The following is a 17294-nucleotide window of genomic DNA, read 5'->3' as shown; positions in this document are numbered from 1 at the left end:
CTCCACGTGGGCACCGCACCCTCACCGCTTACATGCTGATCATCACGTGAGTGTCACATGACTTATCACGTGAACACAGGCGGGCCACCGCCGCACGCTCTGGCGCTGGACTTGTGCCTGCGCCGCTCGCCGATGGCGGTTTGCTCGTTCAACGACGACGCTGCCTCCGCCTGCGCTGCTTCACCACCGCGTCGCCCGCAAACTGCCCGCTCGGCAGCTTCTTCCTGGTTCTTCGTGTTGTTCCCGGCAATGTTGCCTTCTATCTGACCTCTCTGCTTCCTCCGCCGTCTCCCTGCGTAGCGCGCCCTCTCGCGTACCTTGCGCGGGTTGCTATATATAGAAAGCGAAGATGCTCTCTCCCCTCCTCCTCCTCCTCCTTGTTCTTCTCGCTGTTCCGGCCCGTTCTGCAAGTGTTCCGTTCGAGAGCTGTCTGTCGGAAACAGTCGCTCGCTCGGGCACCTACTTCGTCCCCTCGTCCGTCGACGCGCTCTACGACGATGGCCTCGGGCAGGTCAACATCTCCGTGGTCGGAGACATGTACGGCTCGCTCCCGGACTACTCTACAGATACCAACCGTCTGAGTATGCTATTCTCCTTTGCTTTTCTTTGTTTGTGTTTGGAGTCCTCGACCAGGCCCTCGTCTGCTCGTCGTCGTCTTCCATTGTTTACACCTGCCTTCCTGATCTCTAACAATAACGTACAGCAACCCTACGTACGTCCGCATCCGTCATGCAGTACCGCGTCGACAACACCTACACGCGCTTCTGCTCCTACGTCTCCGACGGCGACTGCCCTTTTGGACCCTCCTCCAACGCTTCGTTCTACTCGTCCTATCTGTTGGGGAGCTCTTACTATTTCGTATCAGTAACCTCCGAAGTTTCCATCATCGACCCTTCTGTAGATGCTGACGTCGTCGCCTGCATCTCCGCCACAATCACGCCCACATTCCGCTCTTCCACTTTCGATATCCTTGTCTACGTCCCTGTTGGAATCCTTGTTCTTCTTGCCGTTTCTATCGTGGTCTCAGCCATCTACAACCCCTGGACCGGCACAAAAGATTTCTACTCATGGAGCAGCAACTACGGCCAGGACCCAAACGCCCTGCGCCTTGTTACGCCTGGCTTTGGTGATCTGCTGCAGTACATCCAGTTCGCCTTCCTTCTGGCCTCCCTCAACCTCAGCTTCCCGGGCTTCTACCAGCCTGCCATGTCGGCTTCCTCCTGGGCCTCATTGCAGTTCAACACCTCTTTTGCTTCCCACCACTCGCGCGACATCGGCATCGACAATATATACGCAGTCGATGGCGAATATGGCATGTCGAACCTCGCACAGCTTGTAGGTCTTGGTAAGGACTGGGACATCTGGACCTGCTTCGTCGTCTGGCTTCTCGCTGTCACCGGTATAGTCCTCCTGGTCTCGCAGTCCTTGTACGGGTTCAAGTGGCTCATCTGCAAGTTCAAAGGCCACCACTCGGTTGATCTGCGATCCAAAAATATCCCGAGCATATTGGGCATGCTTGTACGGCTCTACATGATTTATTTTTCTCTACCGTTGGTCTCCTTTTCGTGTTTCCAGCTCCTCAGAGCTGCAGACTCCCCCGTCTACATCAGCGTTCTCGCCGGCGTTTTGCTGGTGCTTTGGATAGTTGCCGCGCTGCTACTCGTCAGAGTCATTCGTCAGGCCAGGCCGCAGCAAGCACTATACGATGACCTTCCAACCCTGCTCTGCATAGGTCCTCTATATAACACCTACCGCGAGCGAGGGTTCATGTTTTGTATCGTGCAGATCCTGGCCACTCTGATCCGAGGTATCTTTGTCGGCGCTGTCCAGCCCTCGGGAACGGCGCAAATCACAGTACTTCTCGTTGTCGAGGCTGTTTATCTAGTCTTTCTCTCCGTCTTCCGTCCCTTCCATCACGTTACTAAGATGAATATCTACCATGCAATCATCTCCGTCGCCCGATTCATCACAATCGTCTTCTCCATCTGCTTCATCTCCTCTCTCGGCCTTAGCGATACCGTCAAAGGATGGGTCGCGTACGCCATCCTTCTAATCCACGCCCTAGTCCTCGTCTTTGTGTTCTTCCTGCACGCTGTCCAGGCCATCGTCGAGACCATCGCTCGCCTAGCTGGCGTCACTAGCGATCCTTCAACTACCTTTGTTCGAGCATTCGGTCTTCGACAGCTTGCCCGACGAAGGCATCCACAGGAGAAGTTTGGCACGACCGGTAATCTCGATCTGGAAGCTACCCGCTCGTTAGCAGTATCGCCCGACGAACAATCGCTAGCTGTCTCGCCCAGAGATTACAGCTTCTCGCTGCAGCCTTCAATGAGTGGCAACATTCTCGACAGTCTACCGATGCCCTTGAGCGCAGGAGGCATGGCTACTCTTTCGCCCGACTCGTCAAAGCTCGGCAAGCCCGTTTCACCTGTCAGTCCGAACGCGCTGTTTGCGTACTACCGCATGCCGCGGCGCCCGCGCCTGCGCAGTAGCTCAGATGGACGAAGTCCTGCCTTGACGAACGAAGATGGTAGCAAGACACCTGTCTCGCCTGGCGAAATACAAGCCTCGTCCAATTCATCACAGATCAAGGGTGCCGATCCGCTAGCATGGACTAGTTCCTCGCGAGAAGCCGGCTCGTCGACGGGTGAGAGAGAAAGCTGGTATGATGCAGAGACGATGGAGGACGATGGGCTGTGGAGCGATCAGTACTCGATGGCGCAGCCGACTCGGAACGTGGACTATGCTGTGCGAGAGTCTGATGTGTATCTAAACATGCGCAAACAGCAGCAGCAGCAGCAGCAGCAGCAAGGTCTTGCCAAGACATCTACCCTTGGAAATAGTTCCTCTTCAGGAGAACCAGTTGGAATAGCAATCTCAGGGCTAGACACTTTCCCCCTGCACGCCGACGACGACCGCGACGACCCCGAAGCCGCCGCACAACTCGACCCGGATCAGCCCAAGTCAGCCGTCTCGGCCAAGTCGCGAACACCGCTGTCTGCGCGCGCAAAGTACACCCGAAAACTGGGTACCGGGCCCGCGGACCCGACCGGTGTGGGAGCCGGCGTTAGAGGCTGGTTTTCGAAGCGGATAGAAGGCGCGGCGGAGAGATTGCATGTGGGCAATCGGAATAGAGGGTTTGTTGTTGTGCGAAACGCGCCGCTTAGGACGCTCACTGCTTTTGATGAAGAGCGGGTGGCTCCAGCTGCGGCAGTTCAATCGATAAGTACGGTCGATGCAAGCGAGTTGACGGCCCCTGGTCCGAGTCGCAGTACAAGCGCACACATTGTCGTCGATCAGGCTGTACCGAAGAACACATTCACGCCGATCATCAAGTCTCCCGTTCCTCCGGCTGTACGCCGGCAACAACAGCAGCAGCAGCAGCAACAACAGCAGCGGAATCTGCAAAAGTCCTTCACCGAACCCCTTCCGTACGCGCCCATCTCAGGCATCCCCACACAGCCATCACCAACAGTCCCCTCTCCAAGCGACACCGAAGAACAATCCCGTTTGCTGCATGGTCCAGACGGGGACATCTCTAGTTCGTCGCTGGTGGGCGAGGTGCGCAGTATGCGAGTCGGAGATATGATTAGAAGCACCCGATACGTCGCCGTGAATGAAACCGATGGCGAGGCTGTTGAAGGTGCGCCACAGCTTGAGATTGAAGAGAATTAATGTGACTTTGCGTGTATACCATTTTTCTTTGCGTTTTGTTTCCTTGTGCTTGTAATAAGTCTCCGTTGTGGCTGATGGGTGGTTCTCGGTGATCAAAATTAATGAGGAGATTGCTCGGCTGTTGTGTTTTTTCGTTTATTTATGTGTCTGTGTTCGAGTACGGTTGTTCATGGCACTTGTTGTTTTTTAGTCATTTGTGCAGGCGTTTGGAAAATAATCACGACTTTCAGCTATCAGTAATTTGCAGCCTTCTATACATACAAACTGTGCAATGCTCTCTATATGACCGAAGCTATATTACAAGACATGATCAAACAGGTTATATTATGAAAAAATGCTACCAAGGACTCTCTGCATAGCCGCCTCGTTCGCTTTATCTCTCGCGCTCGGCTCCGAGCTCTTCGTGCGGTCTCTAACCGTTCTCTGTCTGAAGTTTCTCCTCATCTCAATCTCGCTCTCGCCCTGCTTCTTACTTGTCGAAGCGTCCTCGTTCGCTCCCGCAGCCTCAGCCTTGAGAGCCCGCTTGGCTTTAATATTCTCAATCATCTTTGCGCGTCCGACGTTGCGGATGTACGCCTTATTTTCGCGCGTGGCCTGCGAGATCTCGGCTCGGAGCTTGGCTTGGCGGACTTGGTTCTCGTACGCGATTTGCTCGGTCAGGTTGTGCCATTTGAATTTGGGGAGGTATTTGATGTTGAGGATGTCGTCGTAGTAGTAGGAGCGTTTGTTGCCGCCTGCATGATGTTTGTCGGATCGTTAGTCTGGATTGGTTCCTGCTTGAGATTATGAGATAGGAAGTACATACCGATAATTTGTCCATTCAGAGTCGAAGCACACAGCTTTGCTTTCTTCTTATCCTTAAACTCCACCCACCCCTCCACGAAATTCCTCTTCTTATTCCCGCCAAACCGCACCCGTCTTGCATAACTCTTCGGATCCTCCGGCGCCAAAAAGATCCGATCAAGCTCCCCGAACCGCGACAAGATCTGCCGCACTTTGCCGGGCTTCATGAACGGTGGGATCCGCGAAAGATAGACGACGCCGGTCTTTTCGATCCGCGCGCGGTTGTCTTCGAGTTCTTTGGTCGACAGGCGGCGGAGGACGTCTTTGACGTCGCCGTCGGTGCCGGAGGAGGCGCCGGGCATGTGCTCTACTTCGTCTGAGCTGTCTTCGTCTTGTTCGTCGTCGTCCCCGTCGTCATCTTCATCCTCGTCCTCAGACGATTCAAACCGCTTGCCAAACTCAAACACAGGCGCAGCAGTTTTCCGCTTCGCTACCTTCGCCCGACTCACATCCTTCTCTTCCTCATCCTCGTCATCATCCTCACTCGCAGCAGCCACTTTCCGCTTCCTACTCTTCTCAGGCTTGCTCTTCTTAACCTCCTTGACCACTTTTTTCACAGCACTCCGCTTCACCTCGTTCTCGCTCTCTGATCCAGACCCGTGCCCAAGATCGGAATCCTCGCTATCCTCGGTCGAGAACCAGTCCCGCTTCTGCGTATCTGTGCCCATTGTCGTGATGTTGTGTCGGGCGTAGTCTACTCTGTCCTTTCGTTCTTTGTATGCAGAGACGAACACAGTCCAGTTAAGAAAAAAATGATAAACTTCTGCATAAGACAGGTATTTTATATGCGGTTAAAGCCACAAACCTCTTTCTGTGCGGGAATTTAAGAATCTCAAAACTCCCAACGACGCCGCATCGACTTGGGAGATTTGAAAACTTTCTCTCAGAAAAAAAATTTGGAGGAAAAGGAAAACCTTTCACAGAAGCAAGATCAGATATCTTGTCTGAAACCACTCTATTGTTTCTGCTTCCTCGTTTCTCACTATATTTTGCATATACAGGATGAGCAGTAAACTGCGTGCTCAGCCGTCTCGGAAGGGAAAGAAAGCTTGGCGCAAGAATGTTGATGTGTCGGAGGTCGAGCAAGGTCTTGAAGATGTTCGGGAAGAGAAGATTCTTGTTGGGTAAGTTCCTTTTCTATTCTTCTTTATTGATTCAGCGTATTAACAACTTGTTGGTGCAGAACCACTCTCGACAAACTCGACTCCGACAAGCTCTTCGCCGTCGACGACAGCGCGTCCAGCCATGTCCCGAAAGCGTTCGCGAAGCCCTTGAAAGCCGACCAGATCCTCGCCGAGCGGTCCGCGATTCCCGCGCTGATGACGCGCAAGCGCGCGCGCGAAGACGAGGCCGCGGCGGAGCGCAAAAAGGGGAACGTGCAGGGCGTGTCGTATAAAGACCTTGCGCGTCTGCTGCGGAAAGCGGGGCGCGTTGCGGACGGGAAGTCGTCGATTGCGAATCTGGAGAGGGATAGTCATATCGTGGGGGATATCTACGATGCGTGGGGCGAGGATCAGGAGCCGAGTGCGCAGCTGAAGGTGCGCATGGCGCAGGAGCCGGAGAAGAAAGGCGTGCCGAATAAGAAGGACATATACGCGCATGCGAAGGAGATCGGGCTGGACAAGACGTTGAGCTATGTCAGGAAGGAGAAGCCGCCGGTGACGTTGTCGCACCCACCGATTGCATTCAAGGAGTCCCGTCGGGCGGTGGATCTGCCTAAAGAAGGCATCTCCTATAACCCGTCACTTGACTCGTGGCAGGCGATTTTGAAGGAGGAGCACGTCAAGCTTGAGAAGCAGGAGAAGGAGCGCAAGAGGGAGGAAGAACGGCAAGAGCGGATCAGACAGCTGGGTGAGCTGCTCGAGGAAAGAGAACGATTGGGTTTGGACGAAGTCGACAGCGACGCCGAGGACGAAGAAGAGACGCAAAAACCTGTGACGATCAAGCGCGAAGACGAAGACAACACCATCAAGAAAGAATCACAACCCGCCACGACCTCATCCACCACCGACGCCCCCTCCTCCCCCTCCTCCTCCTCGACGAAGGTGATCGACCTCAGCAAGCCATCCCGCACTACACGCAAGCACAAGCTCGGAAAGTACAAAGTGGCCGAGCGCCCGATCACGCTCAAACTCGCCGACGAACTCACGGATTCGCTGCGCTTGCTGAAACCCGAGGGTAATCTCGCAAAGGATCGGTTCATCAGCATGCAAGAGCGTGGTGTGATTGAGGCCCGAGTACAGGTGTTTAAGGGACGCAAGTATAAGAAGAACCTCACGGAGAAGTGGAGTTACAAGGATATTAAATAGAGGAAAAGTGATTTAGTGTTTGTTTTAGTGCATGTGTTCATATTGTCTGGTCGGGTGTGTTTTAAAGGCTCAGGAATTGGGATGCTCATAGATTAGCCTATGGTTGAAAAATTAAATGACAATCATCAGAACAATCAACGATAAAGTACAAAAGTAAGAACAAAGAATACCTTAATGAACCCAGTGACAATGGCTGTTTACAAACAAAAAAATAAAAATATAATCTCGAGAGTAACTACTCAGACTGGTATGCATCCTCCAAAGTAAGCTCGTCAATCTCATCCAGCAACTCATCAAGACCAACATCAGGCGCCGATCCATCCGACTCATCATCGTCATCGTCAACCTCCTCTCCCTCATCCATCTCCATCGCCGCATCCCCATCCGCATCAGCAACCGGCTCCTCACCCTCCTCGATGCCCTCCATCTTCGTCGGCCTAGTAGGTCTAACCCTCTCCGGGTTCTGCGAGTTGGGCGCCTTGTAAAGGTTGATCGTGCTGCGCAGCTCGGGATCTTCTTCGAGCTCCTGCAAGAAGAGCTCGTAGTCGCGCTCGATCCGGTCGGCTTCCATCTGTCGCTGCTTGGTCGACATGGCAGCCGAGTCCTCCATCTCGTTGTACTCCTTCGCCATGCGACGAAGGCGCCAGTTGCGGCCTTTGTTCTTCTTCCTGCGCGCGTACGATTTCTTGACGAGCACGACGTCCGCAATGTTGCGCTGGTCGAGCGTATCCCAGAGATCGTGGTTGAAGTTTGCGTTGGACAAAAAGTATCCGAGCACGGTGTCTCCCGGGTGCAAGATACCTCCGAGATGTGTGCGCACGTAGTACGTCGTGTCGTTGCGGCCCATGTCTGCCGACCGCGCCACGGTCGCGTCAGCCATGGCAATTCTTCCCTTCTCAGCTCCAGTGAGTTCGATGTCGAGCACGACAAACTCAGTCAGGTTCGAGCTGTTGGTAAGAGACGTGAATGGCTGGCGCCAGTACACGGACGGTTGTAAATCTGTCGAGTCCAGCGAGAACGGGTCGAGCAGGTGGATGGTGTTGCCGATGCGGCTGCAGAGCACGAGCTGCGAGATGTTGCCCGCCGCCCGGGCGACTTTCTTGGGAAGACAGACGAGGTCGTCTTTGCAGATCGGGATGATCTCGACCGAGAACGTGAACTTGTAACTGCGGACGGCAGTATGTGTGTCCATCGAGATGAGCTCCTCGGACTTCTTTGTCCGGATCGGGGCCACGCCGCTCAAAAAGTCAATCATCTTGACCGCATGGTTCTTCTGGGAGTAGAAGAAATCCAAACCGTCTTTTGATTCGAGGATGGAGATCGTATCGCGGTGCGCGTTATGTTTCAAGATAAGCTGCTCGAGGTAGAAAAACGTTCGCTTGTGGGGAACTTTCTGACGGATCTGCACGGTCGCGCGCCAGGTGTTGACGGTGAAGGATTTGGCGCAGTCGGGGCACTGCGTCGCGATGACGATGTACTCGACTTCGAACGACTGCTGCACGATCGTGTTGTTGAACGCTTCGCTTTGCACGGTCAGTTTGACTTTGATTCTTCGCGAGTGAGGTTCGGTCCAGATGAAGGATGCATCGATGAGGCGGACCTGACAAATACCAGTTAGTAACGTGCTCGAACACAAGCATACATCACAGCAAAGAAAATACCTTCTGCAGTCCTTTTAATCGCTTCAAACACAAAGCCAACAGCTCTCTGCTCTCCAAAGCAGCAGCAACCCACTGACTAGGCGGTCTCAAGAAACGCTCGCAGTTTCTGCAAAAACTAAGCGTGCTCTCCTTCTGGATCCCGTCCGTGATGTCGACCGAGAGCTTGATGCAGTCGTAGCACATCGACAGACCGCTCGTGCCGTCGATGGGCACACCGCAGTTGCAGCAGAGAACGGTCGCCATCGTGTGCTCCTGCGCGGTGCTGCTGAGCGGGGTGGCGCCGCCGTTGATCGCTGCAGCGGTGGCTCCAAATACTGACTGATAATCCATGGTACTGTGACTATCGTTCTATCTCTGTTTTCTATCAATCAGAAATGCTGGAGAAAACCAGGATCTCGCAGCAGTTGGGAGGCGGCAGAGAGCAGGCAGAGAAAAAAAATTAGTTGGGAGTTGGAGATTACGTAAGGCGATGACATGGGATCAGCGAAAGTTAAAGTCAGATACAATCAGATACTGGCCAGATAACGTGAAGAATCAAGATTATGCTATAAAGAGAGAATGAGAAGAAGAAAGAGAAATATTTGCAGTTTATGTGATGATGATGATGTGTGTGTGATGAGCAGCTGAGATGACTGTCGAGTCAAGTGCACAGAATAGCTTGTAACTAAACTTGACGTAACTGCAATCCTTCCACCCTCCGACAGATACACTACCAGATGTGTCGTCTCTGATACTTCCATATGTGATTCAGACCTTCAGACGGTCTTGCCCCAAACAACTTTGCTTCATCGCGCCTCCAGCCCAGCCTCCCTCCCGTATGTACCTATAGCTGACTCTGCTATCGCAGCCGTATGACGAGAATCTATCGCAGGAAAAACAAGGCAAGAATACAAAGTGAGATCAAGGTGGCAATGATCAAGCTATCCCGTTTCTTGCGTGTGTTGATCTTTGATATTATCGAGTTGATGCCTGGGATTCTGCTGGCGGTGCTCGTCACCCGCCGCTGCACGTTCATCAACACCTGACGCTGCCGCCCGAATTCCTCGCGGGTCGCATACGCCTGAGACAGGATACTATCCACCAGGTTATCAGAGCGCTCGATTCTCGAGCGTTCGTTGAGCATATACTCCGCCTCGCGACGGGGATCGACGGGCGCGGAGGATGTCGAGTTTGGGCTGCGGGAGAAGGAATCGATGTCGTTTCGCACTCTTGACAGCAGGTTCCCGCGTTGGCGCTCGTGGTTGACTGTAGACTTTAGATGGGCAAACTGCTTCTGGTGTTCGATAAGGATCTCTTTGTGGCGTTGTAAATGATGAAGCTTTGTCGCTGACGCGAGCTGCTCGGAATCGTGGATGCGGGTGAGCGATGCGAGCAGGTCCTCGCGCTATATCAGATACGCAGCAGCAGTTAGCACAGATCCCAATCTGTATCACCAAATCACTCTGCACAACCAACGACTAACCTGAGCAAGGATCTTTTCCAGATCTTTGACGACCTTGGTCTCTTCCTCGGTCGGCTCCAGTGGCGGATTCTGGGAAACGTTCGAGTACTGCACAAACAGGGACTCGGTCTGCGACTCAAGCTGACGAGCCTGCAGCCGCAATTGGCCAAAACTGGCGTGGGAGCCAAAGTCTGACATTGGTGAACTGCGCAAAAGCTGAGCGGATGGGAAGCTGATGGAGATCTCGACAGCGCTCGCGGAGGCATCGAATCAATAATGCGCCCAGCCGCCCGCCGCCTGCTGGCTGGCACGTGATTTACGTATTTGTGAAACATGCTCTGCGGTTATGCCTCGCAGCAGATCTGAGCACTGTGCAGAACCTGGTCTTAGGTCTTAACCCTACTTTGGACAGCAAAAGCAGTCACGCGCAGACGCCGCACGGCCAGCGACGGGAGAGCAAAGGCAGCAACGCAGCGGCAATCTCGAAGTCGCTACAGTGAAGCAGTCGCTACTCCAGTAACCACCGTCCATCCCCACCACACATCAACAGTCACAATGGTACGTTTGCATTCTGGTAGTTTGTTTTGACGAGAGAGATGAGAAGAGATGAGAGGTGCTGTTGTTTGAAGAAGAAACGGGGTGAACGAGAGGAATCGTGAAGAAACAAGCAAGTTATCATCATCAGAACACTAACATCTCCTCCAGCCCGGTGTCAAGGCCTACACTCTCCGCGAAAAGTCCAAGGTCGAGCTCGAGAAGCAGCTCGACGAGCTGAAGCAGGAGCTCGCTTCGCTCAAAGCCCAGAAGGCCCGGGGTGCCTCGGCCTCCAACCTGATCCGCTCGAACACCGTCCGCAAGTCGATCGCCCGCGTTCTCACCGTCATCAACCAGCAGCAGCGCGCCCAGCTCCGTCTCTTCTACTCCACCAAGAAGTACTCTCCTCTTGACCTCCGCGTTAAGAAGACCCGTGCTCTGCGGAGAGCTCTCACCCCCAAGCAGAAGAGCTTGGTCACCGAGAAGCAGAAGAAGAAGCTCACCGCTTTCCCCCAGCGAAAGTTCGCGTTGAAGGCTTAGAGAATGAGCACAAAAATAAATGGGAAAAGTTATGGATACGTTTTAGTGTAATATTTTTTATGCATGTACTTTACCTGTGAATATACGGATAACTATACAAAAAATATCTACATATTCCATCACGAATACGGATAACTATTGAAATATTGGCATTACGACTATGTACAGTTCTTACTATATACACTAACCACTAAACTCGTAACTATTTTAAAATAAAGCTGACGTTCTTGCGACCCTTTGGCACAATCACGCGCTGAATCGTCTTTCCCGCTGCATCCTCAACCAGCCATTTCTGCCCATCTTTGGTCTGCAGGATAGCGTCGACCATCTGTTCCTGCGACCAGTTCTCGTCCAACTTAGTCACAAACCTCTTCTTCGCGTTGACAAACACGACGTGGTCCGTCAGCGGCGACAAGGCTTGCATCGGCTCAACTTCTGGCCATGAGCCAATTTCAAACACAGACGTCCACGGCCTGCCCTGTGCCTCAAGCAGTGCTTTCCAGCATTCCTCCGCCGTTGCGGGGATCACCGGTGCCGCGATCTGGAGCAGTCTAGCGGTAGCGTTGAGCACGACGACGGTCCTCACCTTCTCTGCCTCATTCTTCGAGTCGCGCGATTTCTTGTACGCGTCGAGGATGCTGTTTGTCAGCTTGTTGTAGTTTGAAACCGACGTGTTGAGCGAGTAATCGGCCTCAAAGGCAGTCGTCGTCTTGCCCACCAGATCCTGCACATCATTCCACAGCTTGATCTCCGCCTCTGTGCGGGATTCGGCAGCCGGCATCGTGAAATCCGTGATACCTTCCTTCTCAACATCAGCGCACACGCTCAATACATGTCGCCAGAGACGCCCAAGCCAACGCTGGATGCCGACAATCTTGTGCTCGTCCCATTCGAGAGTGTCGTTCACAGGCGCTTGGAAAAGCACATGGGCACGCGTAGCGTCGGCGCCATACTTGCTTATGCAGTCGTCGGGGTCGGCGCCGTTGTACTTTGACTTTGACATCTTTTCGGATGAGATCCGTGGCGTCTCGCCAGTGGCTTTGATTACCGGCTTTGCTGGGTCTTTATCAACAAGTGTTAGTCGCTGTGATTCAGAAAAGGTAACGAAAGACGAAACATACCGGAAAGATCAACCTCCTCCGGCTTCAAAAAGCGACCGGTATGAGGATCAGTGAAAGTCCGGCCATGAACCATTCCCAGAGTAATGAGCTTCCTGAATGGCTCGCCATTGAGATCACCTCCACTCCAGTGCCCCTGCTTCATCAGAAATTTTCCAAAAAACCGGGAATACAAAAGATGCAGGATCGCATGCTCAGAACCTCCGATGTAGAGATCGACTGGGACAAAAGTCGACGCAGCGTCATAAGAGAACGGCAACTTCTCGTTTTTCGCGTCCGCGTAGCGGAAGTAGTACCACGAACTGTCGACAAATGTGTCCATAGTGTCAGTGTCGCGCTTCGCGGGCTGCTTACACTTTGGACACGCAACGTTAACCCACTCCTCATCTCTCGCAAGCGGCGAGCCGCTTCCTTCCGACTTTATCTTCTCCGGTAGCAAAACCGGCAGATTTTCTTCGGGAACAGGCACGACACCGCACGAATCGCAGTGGATCATCGGAATCGGTGCGCCCCAGTAGCGCTGACGACTGACGAGCCAATCGCGAATCTTGAAATTCGTCGTCAGACGTCCTTTACCCCGACCTTCAAGATCAGCGACTATCGCAGTGACGGCTTCGTCCAGGGTCATGCCGCCGTACTTGGGAACAGAAGATGCAACTGAGCCAGCCTTCGCGGTGTACGGACCGCCGTCCGTCGTGCTCTGCGCTGCATCCTCCAGAGGTACAATCACATGGCGAACAGGCTTGCCCCGCATATTTCGTTTCCAAAACCCATAATCCCTGGTATCGTGCGCGGGAACACCCATAACTGCACCCTGGGCGTAGCCACCGAGAACATACGGAGCCATAAACACGGGCACCTTTTCCCCCGTCAAAGGATGGATGGCGTGTAAATCTGGAATGCGGAAGCCCTCGTTGGAACCGGGATTTGCAACCATCATTTTCGAGACTTGTTCGCTCAGCTCAGGCCTTGAGATACAGATGCGATGCGTGCTTGCGACCGCGAGAAATTGCACTCCGGGGAGGGTATCTGGTCTGGTTGTGTATACAGTCAACGAACCACTTCCGTCGTCAAGCTCAAACTCGACCTCTGCACCGTGCGAGCGTCCGATCCAATTCGACTGCTGAGTGGTGACAGCAGAAGGCCATTCTCCAAGCAATTCGAGATCTTTTTCCAGTTCATCAGCAAGTTCGGTGACCTTGAAGAACCACTGCGAGAGAAGCTTCTGCTCCACTAGCGCACCGGAACGCCAGGATCTGCCCTCGCTGTCAACTTGCTCGTTGGCCAGCACGGTTTGGTCTATAGGATCCCAGTTAACGGAGGCTTCGGTGCGGTAGGCGTAGTTTGCTTTGTAGAGGTCGAGAAAGAGTTTTTGAGTGTGCTTGTAGTAGTCTGGTGAGCATGTCGAGAGTTCCTGTAGAAGGTGTTAGAGAGTCAGGTAATTGGTAACACGGGTCAAAATGGAGGCAAACCAACCCTGTCCCAGTCAAAACTAACGAGCATCTTCTGAATCTGATTCTTCATATTTGCAATGTTCTGCTTTGTCCATATACTCGGGTCCGCGTTGCGCTCGATGGCAGCGTTTTCGGCCGGCAAACCGAACGCGTCCCAGCCCATTGGGTGGAGCACGTCGTATCCCTGCATGCGTCTGAACCGCGCAATTACATCGCTGATAGTGTAGACGCGGACATGGCCCATGTGTAGGTTGCCGGAGGGATAAGGGAACATGGAGAGGCAGTAGAACTTGCCGCGCGAAGGCGTGCCGGGAGCAGTGTTCTCGCTCCAGACTGAGCGCCATTTGTCGTCGAGCTCGGGGTAGTCGAGAGTTGAGCTGCGAGTATGCAGCAATGCTCGTCCACACACCGTCAAAGGCCGCACTGCGCCTGTCCGACTGCTGTAGAGGATCATTGCTGATTGAAAGACGTGGTCTACTTCTTCCTGCCCGAAGAAAGCGAGGAAGCGATGCGCGAAAGAAGGTTTCAATGTCGTACAAACTGAACTCTAAACGCGCCGCACAAGAGTGACGACTCCCAGCGAAACAGCTCCACTTCGTCATCGATCTCTGTGTTTGTCTCTGTTCACAACCAAAATCCCTGTTTCGTTGTTCAAAAGGCCTGTTTTGGGCTTTGTTTTCATCAGTTTTGCTTGTTTCTGTATTGTTGAGCATCTTCGCCGCCGTCAAATGACTCCGCACTCTCCCTGCTCTCGTTGATCCGCGCCCGCAATGAGCGTGTCTGTCTCCGCCCCTGCCGCCCGCTCCCCGTCCCAGGCCTCTGTCCGTGGCTCTGCCGGCTCGGATCCGAGCAGTTCTACTACGAAGCTCAACCAGGTTGTGCAGGTACGTTTGCTGTTTATCTGTTTCTTCACCTCCTCCAGCTCTCTGCAGCGCGATCCGACCTCTCAAACATCGGCTGACTCACTCTCTCACGCTCTAGAACCTCTTTGCAAAAGCCGCCAACATCGTCATCCAGTCTCGCGTCCCTCTGCCGCCTGTCTACCTCCGGGACTCGACCACCAAAAAGACAAACAAGTGGTTCAACCTCGAGCTCGACGGCTCGGACGCCTTCCGCGACGAGCTGCGCGTGTGGCGGTCCGTCGACCTGCTCGCAGACAACAGCTACGCCGCAGTACCGCCGCTCGTCATCGAAACCGTGCTCGACACCAAAGACCTCACTCCCAGTCAGATCCTCGTCATACTCGATCAGGAGGGAAAGTGCTGGAACGTCGACTCTTCCTGCTCTTCAAGATCGGATGTCCGCCGCCGCGAGATCGTGCTCGAGCGCTGGAAAATCGAGCTTGATCCGCGCGTGGTCGGGTCTGACGATCTGCCCGTCATATACAAAAGAGCCATCGTCCTCTTCAGATCTCTCTACACCTACGTCCGGTTGCTTCCCGCCTGGCGTTTAAGACGGAAGATAGGCAAGTCAAAGCTCCACCCGACTGCCTTGAACCTGTCCTGCCGCGTCCTCAACGGCGCCCATCCCATCTCCAGCCGCGGACGAACCGGACTCTCGGTACCCCTTCTCCCCGACCAAGATGAGCATCTTGAACAGCATGTCTTGCACAGACTGGACACTCCCGTAGGTGCGTTTTCAGTCAACGTTTCATACCGCAAGAACTGCGATTTCCGCGTCGACGACTCAGAATCGATCCTCAGCTCGGAGTTTTTGAGCATGGATCGGCACACACGCCAGCATCAGCAGCACCAGCACCATGTATCGACCTCGGCTTCTTCTGCGGTTAACGCTCGTCGCTATTCCCGTCTATCTCGAAGTCCTCCCACCAACAGTCTGCCTGCCAGAGGAGGAGGCAGTGTGAATTCCGTCGATAGCACGCTACCGTATGGTAGCTTGGGTGCTCATAATGCGAATGCCCAACTTAGCGCTAGTCCAAGGGCGACTCCAATACCCGGATCAAGCCAGTTTTCTGCTCTTCGTCGCGATCGCTCAATGTCGAATTCCTCATCTTCAGCCAGAAGCGTGGGAATTGCCGGTTCCCATTCATCTGTGAGATCTTTCGTACGTGGCCTCGGTCTTTTCTTACCACTTTATTCTACTTCTAGTATTAACTGTTCTAGGACCAACAAAATCGTCCATCGATCCAGCCGTTCAAGTCTCCTTCGCTATCCGAGTCCCCGTCTTCCGACCCCATGGGCGGAGCACGCTACACCTATCACAGAGTATCTTCATCCTCTTCTCTAGCCGGATCTGCGAGACCAGCTGGATCCCGAGGAAGTTTCTCGTCAGGATCCCATGTCGTTGCTCAACTGGCTATCTCGCCCGGCGCAAACCGGTCATCAACGTCGATCGCCATGGGATCTTCGACTTCGCCGGGCTTACGACGATACAGTTCTTCTTTTGGTTCTCGCAACCAGCAGCAGCAGCAGTTGATCTCTGGCTCTGCTTCTTCTAGTTCTTCTACTGTGCCGTCATTTCTTCGACGCGAGAGTGTCTCGAGCACCCACGGCCCGATCACGCCGGAAGAAGACAGCGCGAATATAAATGACTTTATGCAAATGCTAGAGTCTCAAGGTCCTCTGAAGTCGTTCTCCGTGCGTCGCGGAAGTAGTTCGAGCTATGGCAGCACCGGATCCGGTGGCTCAGGCGGATCTTCTCTGCCAAAGACTTCACTCTCGCGCTTCCAGATCTTGAAGGAAAGTCATGCCGTGCTATCTGATAGCATGTCTGCGTCTCTTTATCAGCCGTCTCAGACTGCCGCTAGCCCGCAGCTCAGTAGAGGCTCGCCGGGCGCGGGATCTGTTGCTGTCGGATCTTACTCTTCTATCAACAGTGGTGGTAAAGGAGTATCGCCGAGCACGCCGCATACGCCTGCGATTCCTTCACGGTTGAGTGAGGGACTTACTGCTGAAAGATATCATGGTCCTGCTGTATTTGAAGACGACGACGACGACGACGACGACGACGACGGTGATGAGGATGAAGATATCGACGTCGACGACAGGGATGATGACGATACACGGCAATATGGAGCCAGCGACGAGGACGACGGCAAGTACACTTCCTCACCCCACACCGGCTCATTCACATCCTACTCCGCTCGCCGAGCGACCGCAGAAACCCGAGGCGGATCAAAGCGCGGCAGGGGCTACTCCAAATACAGGCTCAGCACCGGCAGCACGGCACCCGCTGACGGCGGAGCACCTGGCAGCTCGGGTGGGAGCACGAACGCTGTCGCTGATGACGACGAGTTGCTGTTTGCAATGAGTGATATGAATTCGGGGGTTGCTAGTCTCAATGTATACGGAGACGATGCGCATTCAAGCAACGCAGAAGATCGTCGCCAGACTTGACTCAATTTGCACCCCTTGCAGTAGATCCTCGTCGCCAGGAGCCTACTCAACACATCTTTGATCCTCCTCTTCAGCGTCTTGTGTCTCTATTTTTTTCCTTTTCTTGGTTTTGCATTATTCCATGTTTTGTATGCATTCGGTTGACTTTGGATCCGGCGCCTAGAAATCTCGTTTTGTCCTTTTCCTCCATAGTTATATTTTTTATCGTTTTCCCCTTTCGTTCCTGCTTACTTTTTACTCTTTGCTCTGATTTTTTTGTATTTGTTTTAGTAGCAAATAGAGATATATACAGATATAAATAGATCATTTTTATATGTCGGTAGCGATCCTGGGCTGAAGGTAATTGAATGGCTGGTTGGAGGA

General features: G+C 53.5%; 8 protein-coding genes across 8 annotated transcripts; 4 read left to right on the top strand and 4 right to left on the bottom strand.

The window, feature by feature from the left end:
* The first annotated feature begins 66 nt into the window (after window positions 1-66).
* Window positions 67-4003, top strand: BZA70DRAFT_179667 (uncharacterized protein). The gene is made up of 2 exons (XM_064909932.1): window positions 67-581; window positions 704-4003. The coding sequence occupies exons 1-2, from the start codon at window positions 350-352 to the stop codon at window positions 3673-3675; spliced, it is 3204 nt and encodes a 1067-aa protein (XP_064767692.1). The 5' UTR covers window positions 67-349; the 3' UTR covers window positions 3676-4003.
* On the bottom strand, window positions 3838-5284 carry BZA70DRAFT_179653 (uncharacterized protein). Its single transcript, XM_064909931.1, has 2 exons — window positions 4481-5284; window positions 3838-4409 (listed from the first exon to the last, which is right to left on the bottom strand). Exons 1-2 carry the CDS (start codon window positions 5184-5186, stop codon window positions 4000-4002), a joined length of 1116 nt encoding a protein of 371 aa, XP_064767691.1. The 5' UTR covers window positions 5187-5284; the 3' UTR covers window positions 3838-3999.
* Window positions 5285-5322: 38 nt separating this feature from the next.
* On the top strand, window positions 5323-6914 carry BZA70DRAFT_311170 (ribosome biogenesis protein Nop53/GLTSCR2). Its single transcript, XM_064914946.1, has 2 exons — window positions 5323-5642; window positions 5702-6914. The coding sequence occupies exons 1-2, from the start codon at window positions 5521-5523 to the stop codon at window positions 6825-6827; spliced, it is 1248 nt and encodes a 415-aa protein (XP_064767690.1). The 5' UTR covers window positions 5323-5520; the 3' UTR covers window positions 6828-6914.
* Window positions 6915-6944: 30 nt separating this feature from the next.
* Window positions 6945-9084, bottom strand: BZA70DRAFT_179645 (NMD3 family-domain-containing protein). Its single transcript, XM_064909930.1, has 2 exons — window positions 8489-9084; window positions 6945-8427 (listed from the first exon to the last, which is right to left on the bottom strand). The coding sequence occupies exons 1-2, from the start codon at window positions 8816-8818 to the stop codon at window positions 7063-7065; spliced, it is 1695 nt and encodes a 564-aa protein (XP_064767689.1). The 5' UTR covers window positions 8819-9084; the 3' UTR covers window positions 6945-7062.
* Window positions 9085-9350: 266 nt separating this feature from the next.
* Window positions 9351-10127, bottom strand: BZA70DRAFT_289978 (snare region anchored in the vesicle membrane C-terminus-domain-containing protein; the record flags this gene model as incomplete). The annotated part of the gene is made up of 2 exons (XM_064914166.1): window positions 9351-9872; window positions 9951-10127. The coding sequence occupies 2 exons, from the start codon at window positions 10125-10127 to the stop codon at window positions 9351-9353; spliced, it is 699 nt and encodes a 232-aa protein (XP_064767688.1).
* A 357-nt stretch (window positions 10128-10484) lies between these two features.
* Window positions 10485-11003, top strand: BZA70DRAFT_267870 (60S ribosomal protein L35; the record flags this gene model as incomplete). Its single annotated transcript, XM_064911129.1, has 2 exons — window positions 10485-10487; window positions 10635-11003. 2 exons carry the CDS (start codon window positions 10485-10487, stop codon window positions 11001-11003), a joined length of 372 nt encoding a protein of 123 aa, XP_064767687.1.
* Window positions 11004-11205: 202 nt separating this feature from the next.
* BZA70DRAFT_299451 (uncharacterized protein) lies at window positions 11206-14288 on the bottom strand (the record flags this gene model as incomplete). Its single annotated transcript, XM_064914660.1, has 4 exons — window positions 11206-12065; window positions 12125-13535; window positions 13598-13952; window positions 14113-14288. The coding sequence occupies 4 exons, from the start codon at window positions 14286-14288 to the stop codon at window positions 11206-11208; spliced, it is 2802 nt and encodes a 933-aa protein (XP_064767686.1).
* On the top strand, window positions 14185-17292 carry BZA70DRAFT_311167 (autophagy-related protein 13-domain-containing protein). The gene is made up of 3 exons (XM_064914945.1): window positions 14185-14459; window positions 14557-15639; window positions 15699-17292. Exons 1-3 carry the CDS (start codon window positions 14346-14348, stop codon window positions 16929-16931), a joined length of 2430 nt encoding a protein of 809 aa, XP_064767685.1. The 5' UTR covers window positions 14185-14345; the 3' UTR covers window positions 16932-17292.
* Window positions 17293-17294: the final 2 nt, after the last annotated feature.

Source organism: Myxozyma melibiosi (assembly GCF_037950935.1).
Source record: "Myxozyma melibiosi strain Phaff 52-87 chromosome Unknown BZA70scaffold_7, whole genome shotgun sequence".
In the NCBI taxonomy this organism is placed as follows: Eukaryota; Fungi; Ascomycota; class Lipomycetes; order Lipomycetales; family Lipomycetaceae; genus Myxozyma; species Myxozyma melibiosi.
Note: the sequence above shows the minus strand (reverse complement) of the source record. Positions and strands in the feature narration are given on the sequence as shown.

Coding starts and splice junctions, on each gene's coding strand:
- BZA70DRAFT_179653 (XM_064909931.1), bottom strand. CDS start 5,186: ATGGGCACAGATACGCAGAAGCGGGACTGGTTCTCGACCGAGGATAGC. Junction 4,410..4,480: donor TCTGAATGGACAAATTATCG/GTATGTACTTCC, acceptor AACATCATGCAG/GCGGCAACAAACGCTCCTAC.
- BZA70DRAFT_179667 (XM_064909932.1), top strand. CDS start 350: ATGCTCTCTCCCCTCCTCCTCCTCCTCCTTGTTCTTCTCGCTGTTCCG. Junction 582..703: donor TACAGATACCAACCGTCTGA/GTATGCTATTCT, acceptor AATAACGTACAG/CAACCCTACGTACGTCCGCA.
- BZA70DRAFT_311167 (XM_064914945.1), top strand. CDS start 14,346: ATGAGCGTGTCTGTCTCCGCCCCTGCCGCCCGCTCCCCGTCCCAGGCC. Junction 14,460..14,556: donor AGCTCAACCAGGTTGTGCAG/GTACGTTTGCTG, acceptor CTCACGCTCTAG/AACCTCTTTGCAAAAGCCGC. Junction 15,640..15,698: donor ATTCATCTGTGAGATCTTTC/GTACGTGGCCTC, acceptor TAACTGTTCTAG/GACCAACAAAATCGTCCATC.
- BZA70DRAFT_311170 (XM_064914946.1), top strand. CDS start 5,521: ATGAGCAGTAAACTGCGTGCTCAGCCGTCTCGGAAGGGAAAGAAAGCT. Junction 5,643..5,701: donor GAAGAGAAGATTCTTGTTGG/GTAAGTTCCTTT, acceptor TTGTTGGTGCAG/AACCACTCTCGACAAACTCG.
- BZA70DRAFT_179645 (XM_064909930.1), bottom strand. CDS start 8,818: ATGGATTATCAGTCAGTATTTGGAGCCACCGCTGCAGCGATCAACGGC. Junction 8,428..8,488: donor GATTAAAAGGACTGCAGAAG/GTATTTTCTTTG, acceptor GGTATTTGTCAG/GTCCGCCTCATCGATGCATC.